The sequence below is a fragment of the Brienomyrus brachyistius genome, chromosome 1 (genome assembly GCF_023856365.1).
Source record: "Brienomyrus brachyistius isolate T26 chromosome 1, BBRACH_0.4, whole genome shotgun sequence".
Classification (NCBI taxonomy): Eukaryota; Metazoa; Chordata; class Actinopteri; order Osteoglossiformes; family Mormyridae; genus Brienomyrus; species Brienomyrus brachyistius.
The window spans coordinates 29,420,658-29,441,708 of record NC_064533.1 but is presented as its reverse complement, the minus strand read 5'-3'; the positions used below and the strand labels follow the sequence as shown (position 1 = coordinate 29,441,708).

Here is a 21,051-nt window from a genome sequence, read left to right as displayed (position 1 = left end):
TTATGTTAGTCAACCTACACTACAGTTAAGTATCCAATATTTCATAGTTCATGCATAATCATGTAAGATGTGTGGGGGGTGAATTTGGGTCACCTTTCCTATATTTACAATCATTATGCCTGCCTTTGTGCAGATGCTGAAATAGCTGTCCGTTGTTTTATCTTGTCACAGCATCTTAGGTCTACAAAGTTTCTGTTCTTACGTCCCAACCCTGTGCCATTTGGTTGCGTTAATTGATGTGTGCAGAGTGAATGTAGCAAACCATAATGGATGTTTCATAACCCCAGTACATTGCAACCACGAAACTAACATAATGCAAAACACAAGTCATTGTAAAATTATCAGTACTACCTTAATAAGAGTGGCAGCAAGAAATACATCACATAATACAACCAATTTTACAAAATTATGAAACACAAGAAGAATAAAACATCTTACATAGTTCCGCCAGGCCCAACCATGGCCAAATTCAACATGAAACTTTTTGTTATTAGGAAAACCAACTGAACTTAAATCAGCATTAAATTCTATATTTTGTTGTGTACTATAATTCTTAATTATAATTCCCGTCAAAGCTTTTCTGTTTGCTACAGAAGGATGTTGTCATTGCAGTCTAGATTATAAACTTGCAACCCTTCATGCTGACATTGTTAGTTCATCAGATATTTAAACTGATGTTATTGAATTGTAACTGGTAAATTATAATAGTGTTTTCAGTCGGCGATTATGAGATTGTAGGCACAATAAAAATATAAAAATCCACGAATACAGTGTTGAACCTTTCCACCCTGACATTTTTTTTGCGGCGCTCATAACCTAATCCTCACTTTCACTACGTTTTGGCGACCTCTGCTGTGCCAGCGTTAACTGTAAGAAAAGCAGGACGAGCCTTTGACCCCTCCAAACATAACTGTAAATATTACCTACAAAAATTAGTTGTGCGCTCTTAGTAAACAACAACAATAACAATAATAATTACTATTATTATGTGACATAGTGTTCATCTTTTTCACACAAGTATCTTTTTCGCACAAGTATGTGTAGTACTAATTGCTTACCACCGTGACAAAATTATGTTTCAAAGCATAATGATCAGCTTTATAAAAACGATTTGAATGTTTCGTTAAAAAATAAAGTACGATTTGCCTCGAAGATGGAACGCGCCGGCCCCCTTTAAGAAGAGGCGGGCGCCGTGGCCCGGCGGTCGCCCGCTGTGGGCGTTACGCCCTAAGCGTCACTAATGCGGCTGCAGCTAGCAGCTCGACGCCGCCGCTTCCGGTGTGCCGTCCTGCCGCAGCTCGCCGCGCAGGCACGGAAGACTGAGAAACATGGAATCCTCTTTGGTGAGGCGTGTGAAATGGTTCCGATGTGAACAGTGTGAGAGCAAGCGGATAAATAATCTGATGGCTCGGTTCGACAGACATGCTAGATTAGGATGTAGCGCTGGCTGTCCGGCCGGCCGTGGCGCCGGGCCTGTACAGATTCGGAGTTTACATCGCCCTGCTTGTTTACGATAAGAACGCGGGATGTCAGGAACAGCTTGAAGCGTCTGGTAGTCGCCCCAAAAGGCCGTTCCGGATTGCCCGAACACTCTACTGTCCTCCCTCTTTTCCCATGGTAGCATATTTCCTCCGACGGCTAGTTAGCATCGAGCACGGCGGCCGGGATGCCGGAGCCAGGCGCCTCGCTGCGACTTAACGGGGACTGAGTGCACTCTACACGCCAGTCACGGTCGGCTGTCCCGGCATGGAAAACCAGTGTCTGGAGTTTCCCCCTATTACGGGTGGGGTCATTCTTTACCATTTACAGATAAACAGCCATCCTGCCGTTTCATTAGTGTGTATTCGTTTTAAATAGACATTTAAAAACTTACTTACTCGGTGCCACGTTGTGAGAGTATGTCGCGGCGGGGAGCCAAACTTCTGAGGTGCGCCGTAACTTTCTGCTTTTCCTGCGGTCTCGCACGCGGCGGACCCGTCGGAAAAGTGACGCCGGAGCTGGCGGGTGGGCCGGGGCTCTCCGCGATGCGAGTCCGCTTTCGGGATCTCGTGGGAGGGGGGTTCGCAGCCAGGAGCCCCTCTGGCTCGTTTGGTCTATAATAAAGTATTTTATAGGTAATTAATTATTAAATAATAGGTAATAACTTAATTATAATTTAAGTAGTATCTTGGGATTGCAAACTACCCCTGATTTTTTTGATGTAGCCAATTTTTAGATTTAAAACGGAATAATATTAATAGATTTGCCGTAAGATTTCTTGCGTGACCGTGAGTCTGAAAGCTTGAGTGTCACGAGTGATGCGTCAGTTTTGGTAACCCTGCAATAACATTATTACTTGAATGGCTCTTTAACATAATTACTTTCGAAAAATATTATTTTATAAATAAAAAAAATATTTTATAGTAGTGCTGTATTTGTTTATTGCAAACGTGCTATTCGGTCTTAGAGGTATAAAGCCACAGTGCCCCCCGCTGTTCTACTATGCCTTATTTCTTTATATATTATTCTTAGTTGTAGTAGTAGGATAACGGTCTGGGAATGTCACGAAAACTGGGCACGTTGAACGCTTCCTTACATTAATCGTAATGTTCAGTAAATGTTTCAAGAGTGAAAAATTGTTAGCTGTGATATTCCCATAGTTACGGTATACTGATGCCAGGGTCGGGTATCGGGCCAGTACTGCGCTCATATCCTCATACTTGTGAAAAATGTCCGGTACCAAGAACCGATACCACTTAATTGCAACATTACACTAAAACTCAAAGGTGAAACATTTTGTCGGACTGTAAGGTCTGTTCTGCTAAAGTATCAAGAGAAGGAAGGGGCAACATCATTTAACACAACCAGTTTGATCAGATGTCTAAAGATGCACCATAGTCAGAGTTTGCTAATGCAGATTCTGGAGAAGCGAGAGAACATGAAAGGGAAGTGTTATTTACATCTAACATCAAGTAACTAAACTTATTTAATGTTGGATATGAATAGCATTTCAGTTTCAGTTACTTATATAAGTACACCCAGGTGTACCCTTTCGTTGCTTCTATAACTAATCGCAGTATGTGTGTCGTTTTCTTAGTGTTAGAGAATCGTCAAAGATGCAGCAGCAGCAAAACTACAGTAACCTATATTATCTGTAGAGTGGGCCACTGTAGTATAGCGTATTTGAATCATACAGTTCACTAATTTAATTTCTACTGTACTTTAATTTGTAAAGCATTTGAAACAGCTGTACTGTTTTTTAAAATTCAGTGAATAGTGACTCTGTCCATTTTACTTTATAGTCATGTAATTAATGTGCAAATGTTAATTAGATGGTAATCTGCCTGAGACATGAAGAAAAAGAAAAAAAAAGTTCATCTAGTTATAATGATCAATTTCCCCCAGATAGACATGATCATTATAAGTGGTTTCCGCTTTTTATACATACATACATACACACAGCTAACGGATTGGTACTCTGTATTGACCAATACCGATAGCCCAGGTGTCAGTATCAGGACAGAAAAAGTGGGATTAGTGCATCCCTACCCATAATACATTATTTACTTAAAATTTATTATCTTAAATACTGAAAGAAAAATTGGAGTGGCCTTCTTAGCAGATTCTGGCATGATTTAGATTTGCAGCTCCTGGAAAAAAAAACACAGATTAAAATAAAATGTAAAAAAATTATTACTGATCACAATGTTTGAAGCATTTGATTGCTTTATATAGCATACCTGTACACATCTATAGACGACTTGTACTACTTTGTCCATCCAACCACTTTAAATTGTTTGTATTGTCTGCTTTAACCTTATGTTATGATGGATTTTTTGGAGTTTGTTGTTTGGTTTTTGCTACAGCCAGAGTTTGATAACTGTAAGAAAGAGCTGGAGTTTGATCCGCACCATCTCTGGCTTGGTCTGTCATTGAGGTTGTATATTTGGCTGAACATTATAATGTCTGATAATCCTGCAGCACTGGTCATTATAATTTACCCCCATGGCTTGTATTTATGCAATGAGTAAATAATGGAGTCTGTCTGTCTCCCACTGACCCTAAGGAGCTCTGGAAACTGATTGTCCATCGGGCATACCCAGAAAACCTGAAGCTGCCGCCCCATCAAGCAACCACCTCTATGCCCGTTGTCCAGTCTGCCTTTTGTGTTTACATGAAATTGATACCGAATATGAGAATGACCTGTCCTGTTTTCATACTGCCTGATTAATCAATGCACTGCCTGCCTGGGTTCTGTTAAAAATGCAATGACTTAATGTTGTAAAATCGTATTAGTTTATTGGGTGAAACACCTTTTAATATTAAGCTCTAAGTGTGCTTTCATCTTTATGCGAGTGATTTTCTGTGATTATGCGGTGCAGCGGTGCACACCCAGTGTGTCATGGCATCTGAGGACATGAACATTGTCCCCCCCAGACCATCGGGGAGTTCTTCACCACGCTGCGTGAGATGGGCTTCAGCGAGGCCCAGATCCAGACAGCCATGCAGGCGGGCCACTTCTCAGTGCCGGAGGCCGCAGAGTGGTGAGGATCATCTTGCATCCTGGACACTTTGCGGTCCTGCTGATCTTATGTTTGTGGGAGGCTGACAAAGTGTTTCGCCTCATTGTGATCATTAAAGTGTGGAACATTATTGTAGGTCAATAACTGATCATGCAACCCGGTTTGTAGCCCGGAGCTCTCTCGCTCTCTCTCTCGCTCTCTCTCTCGCTCTCTCTCGCTCTCTCTCTCCCATATATATATATATATATATATAATTTTTTTTTTTTTTGTAATCGATTAGTTGGTTTAGAATTTGTCTTCAGCATCTTAATATTCAGCAGAAACGCTTAACCTTTCCACTTTTAATGGTGACATCACTCTGCCCGTCATGGGATTGGAACTCGGGACTTCCTGATCACAGGCCCATCATCTTAACCTGCTTAGCCACATGCTCCCCCCCTGTAATGTAGATGTACTTTTGCCTATTTATTTATTGTGGCTTTTGGCATCTCATTCTTTTGTAGGCTTCTACAAGGGGCGGGTCCCAGGCACAAGCTGGTTAGAGAGTCCTCCCAGCCCACAGAAACCGCATTCTCTGCTTTCAACCCCCCTAAAACCTCAGAGACTCTGGGCAGTGCAGGGACTTCACCACCACCTGCTGCTGAGGATTCTGGGAATAAAGGTAGCTGATTGGCTCCTTTTCTAGGGTTAAGCGCTTGACACAGATCCAGGTACTTGCCAGTATAAATCTGGTAACTGAGTGTGACAGCTGACCCCTGCACCCTTGTTTACAGTAATTGGTCATTAAATCCCTTTTAGTATAAACGCTTAACGGGAATGGTTGTGAAATCTCAAGTAATGTTTCCAGGAAGAGTCTTTCTGCTTAACCTCTTGAAGGTTTTTTCTTTTTTATTCTTCAGGGAACCATAGTCTAGGTTCAGAACAATCGGTGGCTATAAGAATTATTGTTCTTTCCCCAATTTGCCGCAAAGCAGATTTTAAGTAAACCATGGTATTAAAAACTATTACTAAGTCTTAAATTTGAGTTCAACTAATTTAAAGTTTGGAAGTGTCGAAAGTCGTCTGCTATAATATCTTTCAACAAGCAAGGCAGTTAGTTTTTAATCACAAGCCTTTGAAGTCCACAGGCAGAAATACACTCCGATTGTTTCTACATTTCAAGCCCTTTTGCTATGTGTGGCAAAGAGGCGATCTCTACTGTTACCTGGTCCTGGTTCAGCCTTTTGAGTTAAAGGATCCAGACTGCTTGGTGGAAGAAGCTATTGCATAGTCTAGCAGACTGTACCTGCTCCTGATGCTGCAGAATCTCAAAATCAAATGGTTGTGCCGCACCCGCATAGTCCATTGCTTATCACACTTTACAGGACATGTCTGTCTCATTTAGTTTTATAGTTATTTATTGTACTTTTTCCACTTTTAACTATGTAATTATAAATGAACATGGATGTTGCTTTTCTAAAATACATCAGCACCTTTGTTGTCTTCCCGGCCACATGCCTACGCTGTGCATGCATGCGTGTGTGTGTGTGACGGGTAAAGGGATATTGAATGGGTTTTGAAAGTTGCATGTTAATCTTGCTTCATAGTACATGCCTTAGTTCTAATACAATTAATGTTGTTATTTTTTTTTAAGTGGTACTTCAAACATTGATGACAAAAGTAGCATATATGCAGCTATCAACACAAGTTCGCTAGGTGTTTTTCTACGGCATTTTCTTTGAAGCAGCAACCCATGGGAAAGGGTACATTGAAATATTCAAGAATCTGTTATCTGCCACTTTAATTGCTACTAATGTTGGAGAATGGGATGTTAACTTGTCTAAGTCTGCTGTTCTTCTGGTTTGATTGAAGTTTCTTGGTAGGAGGATTTTTCTCATAATTGAGTCAATTCAAACTTGAATGAAAAGTGGATGTAGTCACTGTAGTGTTTATGTGTGGGTATTGATTCTGGTAAACTATATTTATTCTTACAGTTTGGTCTTAAATTCGGCTTGAAATAGCATTAAAACGGAATCGTCTTTAAAAGTCTTAAATTTCACATCAGGATTTCTGTAGACATCCTGGCGTCCCCTCTACCCTTAAAGAAAGAAGGCCGACTGTTAAACCAGAATATAATTAGTTCCAGCTAAATCACTGGACTGGTCCTGCTGGACTTCAGGTCTCAGATGCTGTTGGCTCTTCCTTGAGGTTTAAAAGATTTATTGATCTCTCTATATTACTGTGCTCCCCCCCAATGTAGATGTACTTTTGCCTGTTTATTTATTCAATAAGTAAATAGCTGGTTAGAGAGTCCTCCCTCCTTCGATTGGGTGTGGGGTCACTGTGCCAGAAGAGCAGTTTGGTGTTCTGCATACCATACTTGTTTTCTTGAAAATTGACTTGATGGTTTCCAAGCAGATTAACTCCATGTGATGCTCACTACGGTTGCCTGGCGGATACATGTTATAAGTGTGTGGGATCCATGTTATAAGGTGGAGCAGGGACTGATGCTGGAGTGAAAGCAAGAGCAGACAAAATCAAACAGGGAAACTGGCTGGGGAACAAGGCAGTGTCAGCTTGGTTTCCAAGGGAACGGCCCTCACGTCCGGACGTCTTGTCTGCATTTCCCTGACAAATGGGAGTCTTTCGTAATAATAGATATTAGCTACAGGTGAATTGCACAGATGAAAGTTCTCTGAGTATCTGGGCTGCTCTTACCAGCTGTCTCTCTGCATCTGAATGCATTCTCAGGGGCTGTGGCTCTCTCCGGTCCCACAACAGAACTGCCTCCCCTCGGGTCCCGGATCAAGCATGATCGCAGTGGTTTCCAGGAGCAACAGAGGCAGCGTGTGGCCCAGGAGGCGCGAGCTGAGAGGAGGCAGAAGAAGCAGGTGACTGAGCCGGGCCCTGGTGTCTGCCAGTACCCCCGGTTACAGATGGGGAGGCGGCGTTCTCATGGGAACGCTCACCGGATCTTCCCTCGCTGTAAACAGGAGAGAGAGCTGGCACTGAGGCGCATCGCCGAAGACCGCCGCAGTCTGCAGGAAAAGAGCCAGCCAGGAGGTCAGGCCTTGTCCCCCCCTGCCGCCACCCCTGGCCAGGGCCAGAGGCTGGGGGGCAGGGTGCAGACCAGCGTGGACAATCAGTGCCTCCTCATGGTGAGGCCAGGCGTCCGGCCTGCTTTCCGAATGGGCTTGGGATCAGATTGTGGATAATTGGATGGTTTGAGTGTGCCTCGCTCGCTCACTTCCACTCTCTCTTGACCCCCCCCCCAGATTCGGCTGCCGTCTGGGGAGTCCATGCGGGAGCGCTTCCCAGCTGAGGCCCCGCTCCGCTGCGTCGTGGAGCACATCTCGGAGCGTCACCCATCGCTGGCCTCCTTCACCCTCCTGCACAGTTTCCCCCGCAAACGCTTTGGGGAGGCCGAGCTTTCCCTGTCGCTGCGTGAGCTGGGCCTCACCCCCAACGCGGCGCTCTGCATCCAGGCCACGCCACCGGAGATGCCCGGAGTGGGCACACGGGGCCAGGAGGAGGTGGCAGAGGAAGTGGAGGAGCAGCAGCAGCCGCCACCTCCGTCACTATCGCCTCCACGCCCCCTGCCCCGGCAGCTGTGGGAGGAGGCCGTCGGGTACGCTGGAATCCCAGGGGTGGCGCCTCCTCTGGCCGGCCAGCCTCACTACTGGGGTAAACATCACACTGGCGCCTTGTTACCATGGTACAGCATTAGGGGTCAGCTCCAAATAAAAGTCTATGATATTGGAAAAGAATCCACATCGCAATACTGGAAGTTTTTGTAATAAATAGTGCCGACAAATCCCATGTCTCTGTGAAGTCCAAAATATTTCCATGCAGTGGAAGTCAAATATCTTTTGGTGACCAGTTCTTTTTTGGTTTTTTTAATCAATATTAAAAAAAAATAAATAAATCTGCCCTGGATCTCGGGACTATAGCAATATATTTATAAGCTAGCATGTTCCTAGTAATTAAGGTGTGCTGGGAGCTAGCAAAAATGTGGACTGTCTGGGTGTCCCCAAGGGCTGGGCTAAGAAACTGTGATGTAAAGGCCTTAGAGAAGAGATCCCAAATTATTTTGTTTAAAGCTGTTTAATTTTGCTTAGTCTGTCTACAGGGAAATGTGGTAGCTGTGCGAGGGCGTCTGAGAGTTTTTAGCAACATTTTGAGGGCCCTCGCTCCTGTCCTACTTTTCATTACATTTATCTAGCAGGTGCTTTTCTCTGTGGGTGATTGGTTGAGGTGTTACATAATTGGTTAAGAGCAGATGTATTTGCATATTGTTATATTCAGTAAGCTAAGATTCAGGTCAGTGGGACTGATTTTGACTCTTAGCTCTTGCATTTATATTGACCCATAGTACAAGATTTTCGGTAACATTTTACTTAAAGCAGTCATGTATAATGCATTATAGATGACATTCATGATGCATTATACAGACGCTCCTCTACTTATGACTGAGAAACGTTCCAAAAGGCCGTTCGCAACTTGAAATGTCCGTAAGTCTTTATTCAACATCATTTTAAGGGTATACGCAAATACAAAGAACTAGGATGCTGGGAGTACGCACGCTACGCTGCTGCAGGATGTTGCGGACAGGAAACAGGAGCCCAGTGAACACAATTTGGACTTGCAGTCCTCTTCGTTTGTATGTCTGAAAGTTCATAAGTTGAAAGTTCGTAAGGAGAGGAGCGTCTATAATGTAATCGTAAAGTATTGTATTACAAACACAGCTATAGCTATTTATAAAAAGGCATAACACTTTATAGCCATGTTTATTATGCATTATGAATGCTCTATGAAGCTCTCACTATAAATACCTTCATAATGTATCATAATGGCTGGTCATTATAATGCATTATGACAGTATAGTGTGTTATAGATGACAGCTTCCCCTGTTATCCGTCCTGGTGTCTACCAGCTTGTAGATATTGTCTATTAACGAAACAGCCTAAAATCAGTTGCCCCCTCGATATCGATGAGGTCTTACTTTGTATACATGATCAGGAAACTCGTGAGAGGTATGTTAGTGTAGAGGTTCATTATGGTGTCTTTCTTGTTTGTGTTTTTGCAGTATTGCTATTTAAATGATTTCATGCTGTGGAAGAAATCTGGGAGCTGATAGCGGCTTGCTCTGTTTCTCTTAAATGATCCAGCATGGTTTGAGATAAGATAAGATAATCTTTATTGTCACTGAACACAGAACAGTGAAATTTTGTTTACGAGCACTGCTGCGTGTAGTATGGCATATAGGACAATGGCAGTAAATATAGTCATGCATGGATAGACATCGAACACACAAAGCTATTTTGAAATATCAATGCCAATTAAGATTCAATTCGATTTAACTGGACTTCTGTTTCATGGGCAGGACGGGGTCAAAAGCTAGTTCCAGGTGACGTGGAAGAGGGCTCCAGCTCTGGGGAAGAGGAGGAAGATGTTCCACTAGTGGAAAATGGGCCACCCCCCATCCCCATCCCCGGTACAGCTCAGTCCAGCCGCCTCCGAGAATCGATGTTTCCTATCAAGCATGGAGTGGGACTAGTTTTCGGCCCAGGAGTTTTATGCCAAAGACCATCCGATTTGTCTTCGTTTTCAGGGAATTTTGATAAATGATGCCACAGTTTCAGTTTTATTATCACGATAAATTTAGTAGACAATAAAGAAGAAAATAAATAACGGATATCACATTGAACTGTTTAAGCAGTGATTGTTTTTTTTCAGCCCCTCTTGGTATCTTTACCATCCATCATGTGAAAAATTTCCAGTGATTAGCAATAGCAAGCGATGAGTTGTGGCACCTCCACAACTGCACACTGTGCTGCATATTTACACGTTTCTCTATGCAGAGCACAGTCCCCCCAATGTGATAAAACCTGTTATTTTGATGGTTAAGGAACCATTTTGGTCCCCAGAACGGGAAACTCAATTGTGTGTATGTGTGTGTGAGAGAGATCATTGTAAAGGATTGTTGTAGAATTTTAAAGTCGTAAAGTTTTTGTTTCCAAGTGCCAGAACAGCTAAGCGGCCCAATGGTAATTCTCCCCAGTCTCCTGATTGGCCACTCCAGGTCTGTCACCTATAATATGTCTGGCTGTTCAGGCTGGCTCTGAGTCTCTGAATAAGTAGTTGACTATTCAGGGTTTGGTAGTGCGTGCAGCCCTGCTGTGCCATGGTCGAGATGAGCGTGACGGCATCGGGGCGAAGCAGTGAGTGCGGCTGTAGCTGTGGGTGTGCTTTAGCTTTGTTCAGGCACGCAGCCCTTTTAGCCCGTGGTCAGGGTTTATGTACCCACTGCGCCTATGTTGTCACTTCCTGTGGCTGCCAGGTTTGAGTCACCATCATCATTAGCAGCTTCTCGCCTGGATCCTGGGCTGACGTTGTGACCTTTGACCCCTGGCAGGTCTTCCTCAGCTTCCCTTCCTTCCCGAGCACCGGCCCTGGGGGTTGGCTGAGCCCCCGCACCACTGGCCAGACCAGGGCAACAGGCTTCGGTGAGCAGTGCCGCCCTTTTACCCCCCCTTCGTGATATATTCTCCAGTGCATTGTCTCCCCTGCTGGGTTGTTATTGTTAATGAAAACTAAAACTATTTAAAATAAAATACATTTGTAAACTGAAATAAAATTGGATGATAAACTACTACTTTTTAAAATACAGTTTAACTAAAATGATAGTTTTTCAGTGACCATTAATGTTTTGCACCTTTTGAGGACAATAGTATATAACCTGCAATATTCCTGTAGGATTTCCCAAAATATCAGACGCAAAGATCAAACGTTCTACAACTTTGTAGATATACAAGTCTTAAATAAAAAAGAAATAAAGTGAGCATTATTTTAAAAATTAATTTAAAAACTAATGTATCCTTAAAATAAAAACTATTAAATCCAAATGGAAATGGATTAACTAAACTAAATGAAACTATCCTAGCAAATGAAAAGTGAAAAAATATAAAAACTTAAAAAAAAAAAAAAAAGTCAAAACTATGGTAATTACTATGGTCCCATGTCACAATGCACAAGCCGCAGGGCTCTTTGAGAAGCTCCACAGAGGAAGTAGCTGGCAGCTTTTATCAGATCTGTGAGCATGCTTCCCGTCTGTGGTGACCCAGACGGAGCTTTGCTTGTGAGTAACACCTCGCACTCTTCCTCACTCCAGAGAGGGCCCCATAGACGCAGGCCCCCAAGATGGCAGGGTGGCCCCGGGTGTGGCGGGACAGGCGGCCGCCGAGCGCCTCCAGAGAGCCCCGCCCCACGAGGAGTCCCCAGGGTCAGCTGGGCACCCGTCCCCCCCCAAGAAGGTCTTCCGGACGCCCAGTGTGCCCCCGCTCTGCTCCATGGCAGCCCGGGCTGCCGTGACCCTCGTTACAGGTCAGCTGGGGCTCCTCACATGCTTTTGTCATCGCTGATCTGCTGACCTCTGTGTGCACAGTCTCTGCCTGGATTTATTGGGATTGTTCCACATGTACAAAAAGGTCAGAAACCTTATCATACATTGTATTTATATTAATTTCACCCCCCTCATCTCCACAACTAAATTTAATATGTTCCTTATCTGTGTTCCTCTAGTGTTTCTGTAGTGTACTGTGAGCGTGTTGGCACCTCATTGTGGCTGTTGCCCCTTAACATCATTATTAATATTTACATTATTACTCCCCTACAGCCCCTAGCATGCAGTACAGCAGCAGCCTGTCATGTCTCACGCCGGAGCTAGCCGAGCTGCTGCTCACCCACATAGCCCGGGAGAGGCTGCTGCGACCCCGCACCCTGGAGCTCTTCTTTGGTTGCCCGTTGCAGAAGTTTGTCCTCAACTGCTACCCATACTCCACCAACGAGCTGCTTCGCCAGCTACGGGCCTTCACGGCACTGAAGCACCTGAGTCTCGTCAGCTCACCCCTCATTACGGGTACCTCTGCCGCTGTCGGTGTCTCCCAGACCCCCCAGTGGGAGGGGAAGTGTAGGGACGGTATGCTCATGGCACCTCCTGCGTCTTCACACTGCAGACTCGGGCCTCTCGGTGCTCCCTGGCCTGCAGAAGCTGCAGCACCTGAACCTCTCCTCCTGCAGCAAGCTGACGGACTCCTGCCTGCGTCACATCGGAGGTCAGCCGCTCGCGTATGTCCCGGAGGGGAGGGGGGGGGGGGTTTGATTGGGTTGCCAAACTCACCTGAATTTTGTCAAATTCTGCTTAATACTTCATTGATTGTTTTTAACAACTGGTGATCGAAAGGTCGCTAGGTCGCATCCCGTGGTGAGTGGGATAGTCACATTTTCGTTGGGGCGCGATGACAAATGAAATACCATTATATTTATGCTCCCCCCCAGCCTCAGCACCCTGCTGTAATGTGGCTTTATCAGTTTAACCCTCCCTGTGTGCCCACAGAGCTGAGGGCACTCTCCTCGCTATCCCTGGACCAGACCAAAGTGAGTGACGCAGGCATGGTGCCCTTCCTGCAGGGGGCGCCACCGTCACTCGTGCAGCTCAACCTGAACCAGACGTCGGTGAGCGAGGCCACATTGGCGGTGTTGCCAGTCTGCGTCCCCCAACTGCGCCTTCTCAGTATCAAGCAGACTAAGGTGCCCTTGCCGCAGCCTCCCTCCTCCCATAATACACTGCACCTGCCCCACATCCGGGCACGAGCAGAAAGATCACTTTGGCTTGACCGCATTTGACTGTTTTCACATTGCCATGATGTCCGGATGATGTTACAGTGTAAAACAGGGATTCTGTAAGACTTTAAACATTTTAAGATTTTGAAGTCAAAGTGTGTTATTTCTTTGATGGCGTTAAGGCATGCAATATTTTGTTACCCAAATGGGAAAATAGTATGACTACAGATTTTAATAGAAACCTATTGTATTCCTTCCTGTTTGTAAGCAATGCATGAGTTCAGGTTGTGACGTTGCTCAGAATTTCTGATTTCAAAGCTAAAATCAAACCATTAAAAAACATACGTAGAATAAAATTGCAATTTGCAATATATATTTTTTATTGAATGCTTATACCTTAATCTTAAGATCTTTCATGTTATAAAGTATAAACTGGCTGTCAGGCTTCTCCTTTTCGAGCCATTTAGATTTCTAATTTTAGATTGATAATGTGGTCAGCCTTAAACAGGGTTGTCTGTTGATGTGGTATACCATAATTATTTTATTGTAAGCACAGAATCCCTTATAATACAGTAGCCTGGTAAAACCTGTTGCATTTTAGCTTTCGGGGACATTTTTCAGATCCCCACTATAAACCTCAGTTAAAATCCGTGAATGCAATCAAGCTAAAATAGCCAAAATCCTGTATTTTGTCTAGTTACTTGTAGTTAAGGTTAGGACTGGGTAGGAGTTAAGGTTGTTATAATTAAAATTATGGATATACCCATAAAAATGAATGGATGGTCTCCACAAAGATGTGAATACAAATGTGTGTGTGTGTTTACTCTGCCCATCCCCTGTGCATTCTGGGAGGCATTAGCTAAGCAGTCATGGAAAATGGATGGAGTTTATTTTTACATTTTCCTGAAGGCTATAGGCTCACTCATAAAAAGCAGAAAATTGAAAGTCATTAACAACGACTGAGCTAACTAGGCCCCCGTCCCCAACCGAAGTGTGTGAATGCAGATTCAGTGCGTGAGCAGCTTTGTGAATTTCTGTGTATAGAGGGCAGATGCCGTCCCTGTGGCTGTGATTGATCGCGGTGCTCCTCTCCCACCTCCCCCCAGGTGAGGGAGGTGTCGGCCCTGGCGCAGCTGTCTGCCTTGCAGACGCTATACCTAGACGGCACCGCTGTGACGGAGGCCTCGCTGGAGAGCCTGGCTGCCCACCCCACCCTCTCTGGACTTGGTCTTGCTGGCATTCCGGTCGCCAGTGGCGACCATGCTCTCCAGATCATCTCAGGTGACTTGCTGCCGAGCGCAGTGTCCCCAGGGCCTGGGGTCTTGAGCACCAGTGCAGTTTGGAATTGATGTTGTTTTTGATTTGAATTGCCTTTTTATGGGGTTTGACTCAGTCTGAATGCATTAAATATTATAAATGATTCTGAACATGAGCCGCCTGCGGGAGAGTCAGTTGGTGGCATTGAACAGTGATTTAACTTTACAAGTGCATCTATTCTGGCTGCGTTTTGGTGTTCGTCAGCTGTGCTTGTAACGCACAAAGCCCCTCTTTCTCCACCAGTCCGGAGCACCACAGTGGCTGGCACGGCTGCCTCACACCTTGTGGGATCGAATCGCTGTGTGTGTGGAGTTTGCATGTTCTCCCCATGTCCTTGTGGACTTTAATTCATGTAATCCACCCCCTGTCCAAAAAATATGCTGAGGTGAATCGGAGCTGCAAAATTGTCCTTTGGTGTGAATGGTTTGTGAGTGTCCTCTGATGGATTACTGCCCCATCCTGCGTTATTCTCTGCCTTCTATCTGTAATACCCAAGAAGTATGGATGGATACTCTACTGCTTCAGGTTTTTTAAAAAATATTTTATTTCAATGGTCTTACCAGCAGTGCAGCACTCAGTTTTTAAACTGCTTCTTGCAGTGCTTAAGGACACAATGACAGTGTGAAGCGGGACCTGGTTTACACGAGCAGAGTGTAATAACCAGTGCCGAGACGTAACTAGTTAGATGCAACGACATTACGTAATGAAATTCCTAGTGATGCACGGAAATGGATCTTTTACCGAAACACCGAAACCGAAATGTAATTAGATTTTAAAGTATTTAATAAAAAAAAATGAAGTAATTAATTTTGCTTTTGAGCGTATTAAAGGAAATTATAATTCCACAAGATAGAGTAAAGTAGGTTTTATTTCTTCTGAACATTGTAAGCCATTATATGCATACAGCCCTTTTGTTTGTGATTATGTGCTATTAGCATTAGCAGCAGTGAATCTGACATCCTGAACCAGAAAGGTTAAATGTTCCTAATAGAGTGGGTGCTCTCATGAAATCGTGAAGCCGAAACATTTTTGTAAGATAGAGACTGAGTTTGAAATATTTTGTGAATGGATGTAATAGGTAACACTTTACCCGAATGGTCACCTAAAATGTAGTATTATGCTATTACTTAACTATTAATTAACCACTAAGTCTTGGGTACATACTAATCTCATGTTAATTCATCATTAAAGAATCATGACACTTTAATCTCAAGCGGTTACTGTTTTAGTTATTATACCTGTTCATTTAATGAAATTTCTGACCTACTGAATGAACTACCAAGGAAGTAGCGAGGGAACAAGTACTGAAAAACACGTGAAATACTGATCTCATGTTTGTTCATCATTAATGAATTATACGCATTTAGTACAAATTATGAACAAATATAATTTGTCATCAAGAGTAACTGAGTTACTATTCTAAACTATTAGAGTATAAATACTAAAAGTATTTGTGCCCTCAACTGATTTCAAGTTCAAGAGGTTTATTCGTCACGTACACAGTTGTACACATGCAAGATGTAGTGAAATATGTTGTTACCATGTAATCTATTGGCTATAAATAGATTTGTTTTTATAGTATTTTTTTACTAAACCAAACAAATGTCACTGGAATACATTATTGGGAAAAATATGTAACTGAATTATAGTTACTAATGTTGGTGATTACTTAGGGGTTACATACAAGTATATACTTACGTAAAAATCTTGTATGTACAATATTACATTCATTTTTCATATTCATTTTTTTGTTGCTTTGTATCTTTTCGCCATGCAGGAATGTTTGTGGCTCCGTGGGTTAGGACACTGTAGGAAGGTCACATGATCAGCAGGGTGGTGTCGCTGTTTGGGCTCCAAAGCAAGGAAGCCAATGCCCAGTTGCAGCAGGGATCATCTTAGCCTGTTTTCTGAAATGTACCTGACTTTGGATAATTAATAAATGCGAATGTTAATCGAAGCTATTTGAACTCTCTGTGGATGTAGTCTGTCAGTACAGGGCTGTTAGTGGCTTAATGATTGCTCTCGGCCATGATGATGAGTAATGTATGAAGATGTACTCAGGCACATGTGCTGTTTTTGATGCACATACATGTCAAGTCAAATTTATTATCCTACTTGGGTAAATTTAGTCACAGCTAGGTGTTAAAAAGTCCAGTCCATCATAAATACAATACAAATGCAGATAGAACAAAAGGACAACATTACACTACAGTACAGTGTAAGATCACTTCATGTGAAGTTAGAAAATGTAACGTCGCAGAGTGCTAAAAGTGCTTGATACCATCATTCCTACAAACAAACATGATCTTTTGTATTCTGCTGAACCTCAAGTTTGACCCTGTGATGTCCGTAAGTTTTGTGTTCTATGTGTGACCCGGTGACCGTAGGTCTCCGGCTGAGCCAGTTAACGCTGCCGGGCCGCCACTCGGTGACGGACAGCGGCCTGACATCCCTGTCCAAGCTGGCGCTGCTCTCAGAGCTGGACCTGACAGATTACACGCGTGTCACGGACGAGGGAGTCGCCCATTTGGCCGCCATGACCAGGTCAGGCCTTTGTCTTCTGCCTTACCGGCAGCTCCCCCATGTTTTGGATTTATAATGTTTGTGGTCGTGGACATGAAGTTTTAAGCTCTGTTCTTGCCGCTACCTCACACCTCTGTCTGGTCCTTTTCTGGACGCTCATCCTAGCAGCACTTGCATCACAAGCATACAGGGATGAAGAAGCCAGGGACTGCATCACCTTCCTCACTTGTACTCTGCTTTGGACAGCTGCTTTGCTAACTAAATAGAGTGCTTGTTCAGCCATGCAAAACTATGTTGATATATACGATATGAAAATAAATGGTATAGAAAGCCCTCGCAGGAGAAACACAAGTTAACGGTGGGTGTCTGAATAGAGTTGGCAGGTCGTCTGTACCTCGAGGTGAATGTTGAGATGGTCTCCTGATGGCCCCCAGGTTAAAGAAGCTCTCTCTTGGTAACACACTGGTGACGGACGAGGGTCTCCCTTTCCTACGTGGCCTGCTGGAATTGCAGGAGCTGTGCCTGGACCGTACTGGTGTCACCAGCAGGGGCGTGGCGGCCTGTGTGACCTGCCTGCCCCACCTGCAGGTACGCCCCTCCGTCACTTAACCAGAGCGGTGCCCCCTGTTATATGTTTGACGTTCGGTCGCAGGACTGGTTGGAGTGGTTGGTGTGTGTCACAGCATTGCTTCTCAAGTGATTTAACCTTAGGACTCACATTTTTCCCTTGGTCATTAAGTCGTGACCGAAATTTTTTAAATTTTGAACCACGATGTTTTCTCAGAAAACAGTGCAGTAATAGTTAAGAAGGTCATTCCATTTTAATTTATTTTGATTTTGATTAAACTTGCCATGTGAATTGCACATACAGTAGCATCCAGAGCTCAGAAATGATTTTATTTAAAAAATAATAATAATAATAATAATAATGTTTGATAAACGTTTAATACCTCAAATGTTTAATAAACTTTGAGATATAGTGCTTTTTTCTTACGAGCTGTTATTTTCTTACAGTTAGAACTACAAGGTTCAGCTATGGCTCGATGGAAAGCTCAGAAAAAGCGTTTTCCTCGTATGATCAAATTTTTATTTTTACTTAAGTATTTTTTTTCATGTGTGGGGAGGGGCAAAAACATTTTCACTTAAGAATGAAGAAATAACCTGCTTTGAAATGAAAGAAATAATTATTTTGTTATTCGGAGCCGTGTATGAGTTGTGAAAAACGAAGTGAGTTCTCTCCACGCTCTCTGTGAACCACAGAAAATGGTCCCTCAGCCCAACAGTTCAGAAACGGTGCATTGGAGAAGCTGGGCTGAATCTCAGCATGCGTACTTGACCATACGTATATTCTCATGTGCCTGTTTTATGTCACCTTCTGAAGACTGGTTCCAAGCACGCAAATACAGAGGACACTGAAAATCCCTAGATGTTGCTCTTGCTCCGGCCCAGATATCAAATCTACATCGGTTGCACCCTCACCTAACGAGACCAATCCCGTGATTCCCAAGTTCGTTCTTGGGAGGCCAAATACCAAGACCGGTCTTTGTGTTCGTGGTATTGAGATTCACCCCTGGATTGCTAAGGGCCCCTGTCATCAGATAGTCATAAATAATACTGTGTAGCTGAAAGTTCATTTAATTGGCATGTAGTGTGACCCCACTCCCTTTTTCCAATTGTAGTCTAGCTATTAGTTAATGTGTCACTTGCGGCTGATTTGTGGATAGCTACACCCCTTTTGTTAGATCTCTGTTCATTAGATGATGGTTGAGGACGTCAAACTCTGTATCCCCATTAGCCTGTCTGCCCGTTCTGCGTCACCATATTTGCTTGCTTTGCAGGTGCTCGGCCTGGCCAGCACACAGGTGGGTGACAATGTGGTGCGGCGGGGCCTTCTGCACTGCCCCCAGCTGGTCAAGCTCAATCTGAGTCGCACGCGCATCACAGATCATGGTCAGTATGTCGGCCGTCAGTGCTTTGCCTAAGCCCTGTCTATCAGCATGGCTCTACCATTTTTGTGTTGGTGGGCTGGTGTGTAGCACAGCAGGTTTGGGATCTGTGCCCATGTTTGGAAGGTTGTTGGTTTGAATCGTGCAGCTGGTAGAATAATCGTATCACTATTGGTGCCCTTGAGCAAGGACCGCAACCCCAACTGCTTCAGGGGTGCTGCTGTTTAACTAAACTGTGCTCTGACCCCAAAACTTCCTGTCATCTGCAAACAGCGCCTTGTGCTGGGTCCAGGTCAGAGCTTTGGGAATAGTATGTCGCTTTGGTCAAGTGTGTCTGCTAAATGGAAAAAAAACGTAATAAACAGACATAAATGTGTGCTGGCCCCTGGAAAGCATGTTGGAATGTGCTGTCTCACAGAGGGCACTACGGGAAATGCCGTCCCACGCAGGGCGTGTTGGAATATGCTAGTGTTTTCCTTCTTCTTTGTTTAAGGCTTGAAGTTCCTGCGTCAGATGCATCTCAGCCAGGTGAACCTGGATGGGACGGGCGTGAGTCTGCAGGGCATCGCGAACTTCATCTCATCCTGCCCGAACGTAGCCAGCATCCGAGCCAGTCACACTCGGGCCATCGCGCCTGATCAGGTCTCCGACGATGAAGATGACGCTGACATCGCGTTGTGAAGTGGGCAGGGAGGGGGGAAGTCTCATCATTTCCCCCCCAGTGGTGGTGAGCTGTGTGTGCAGCATATTCACAGCTCTTGGCTTAGTCTTCTGACTGTGCACTCCTGCAAAACCAGTCCGGTTTATATACTCCTCCGCAATAAGCAGTTCATACTAACATCTACTTTCTCTTGCTGGTAACAAACGCTGTTCGCTGATAAAAGGTACTTCTGCAAACCAGTAAATGGCTTTAAAGTCTGAGTAAAATCTGTTTGCTCAGTTTAAATAAACAATATCAGAATCGTTTTAGCAGCTTTAATTCCAAGCTCTAACTTTTAAGATTCTCGAATTTCATTTAATTTGGATTCTTTAGTTTCTTTTCTTTTTGAAGGTTTTATTATATGATTTAAAAAAAAAAAAAAAACCATGGTGTGATCAGTAAGAGTAGGCGACATCACAAAGGGTTTTTTTTTTTTTTTTTTTTTTTTGTAAACTGCATAACTGCAAATAGACTAAATCAAAACACTGGATGAGGCCAGTGTATCTCATAAACCACACTGTCTGGTGTTTGGCCCGAGTCCGCCCAGAGATGGATGGATAGATGGATAAAGCACAGCTATTAAATGAAGCTTCCCTCGGGAAGTGGGCGCCACACCTTATTCGTGCCCGAGTGGCCCTTTCTGTCTTGGGGGTTTATGCAGAGCTGAATGGGTGTTGGCAGTGGTGCCCATCAAAGCAGAGTATGAAGCTGCCTTCATGCAGTCAGAGGTGGTGAAGCCCACAGAAGAGCTGGGATTGACATGCATGTGCCACTGCTCACACCAATTACAGAACATCTTCCTGTAACTGCACAATGTTCCTGATTTCATGCTGTTTTCCAAGAATGTTATTTGGGTCCCAGCATGTATTTTGAGGAGAGTAAAGAGACTTGCTCTTTAACTTAAATTTCTGTGTGGAATTATAATACTATCAGGAAAATAACTATCTCACCTTCTCAATGTTTTCTCATTCATTAGGCAAAACCAGGTTAGAAAATCACTATGTTGATTTTTTTATTTTTTTTTGTTTTTGTCTGGCTGGCATGAAGTCCTGTGAAATATTGATCATCCGGACACAGATAAACGTTGTATGAAGTACATCATGTTGTCCAAGATTTGAAGTTTTGACAGCACAAGATGCCAACAAGTTGTTTTTCTTTAAGCATTTGGCATCTTGTTAGGGAAGTGCTTCAAATTGTTCATCCGGTGGTGTGTCAGTAACTGATCCATTAACTACAGATAATTCAGCTGTAATGCAAATCTTTCCCTTTACCATTTGTGGATGACTATCATTGTCTAAATTGCACCCGCAAAAATGTTTAACCAGAATGTATGGGCATATATGTAACCGTTTTCCTAGCTCAAATATAGTATATTTTCTAAACTGTACCAGATTGTTTAAAATATGTAACACATTCTGCAATGACAATTCTCAATCAATAAAAAAGATTGTTTTGAAATGCA

The 21,051-nt window shown here is 43.6% G+C and overlaps 1 protein-coding gene across 1 annotated transcript; it reads left to right on the top strand.

The window, feature by feature from the left end:
* Window positions 1-1,210: 1,210 nt before the first annotated feature.
* si:ch73-173p19.1 (uncharacterized) lies at window positions 1,211-21,051 on the top strand. The gene is made up of 17 exons (XM_049014280.1): window positions 1,211-1,343; window positions 4,417-4,523; window positions 5,006-5,163; window positions 7,233-7,372; window positions 7,475-7,639; window positions 7,757-8,165; window positions 9,865-9,975; window positions 10,897-10,987; window positions 11,653-11,864; window positions 12,157-12,399; window positions 12,497-12,595; window positions 12,877-13,070; window positions 14,210-14,384; window positions 16,808-16,964; window positions 17,378-17,531; window positions 18,782-18,893; window positions 19,383-21,051. The coding sequence occupies exons 1-17, from the start codon at window positions 1,329-1,331 to the stop codon at window positions 19,568-19,570; spliced, it is 2,730 nt and encodes a 909-aa protein (XP_048870237.1). The 5' UTR covers window positions 1,211-1,328; the 3' UTR covers window positions 19,571-21,051.

Excerpts from the sequence above, each read along its gene's own strand:
- si:ch73-173p19.1 (XM_049014280.1), top strand. Across the intron at positions 12,596-12,876 it reads CTGCCTGCGTCACATCGGAG|AGCTGAGGGCACTCTCCTCG; the intron begins GTCAGCCGCTCG and ends GTGTGCCCACAG. Across the intron at positions 16,965-17,377 it reads CATTTGGCCGCCATGACCAG|GTTAAAGAAGCTCTCTCTTG; the intron begins GTCAGGCCTTTG and ends GATGGCCCCCAG.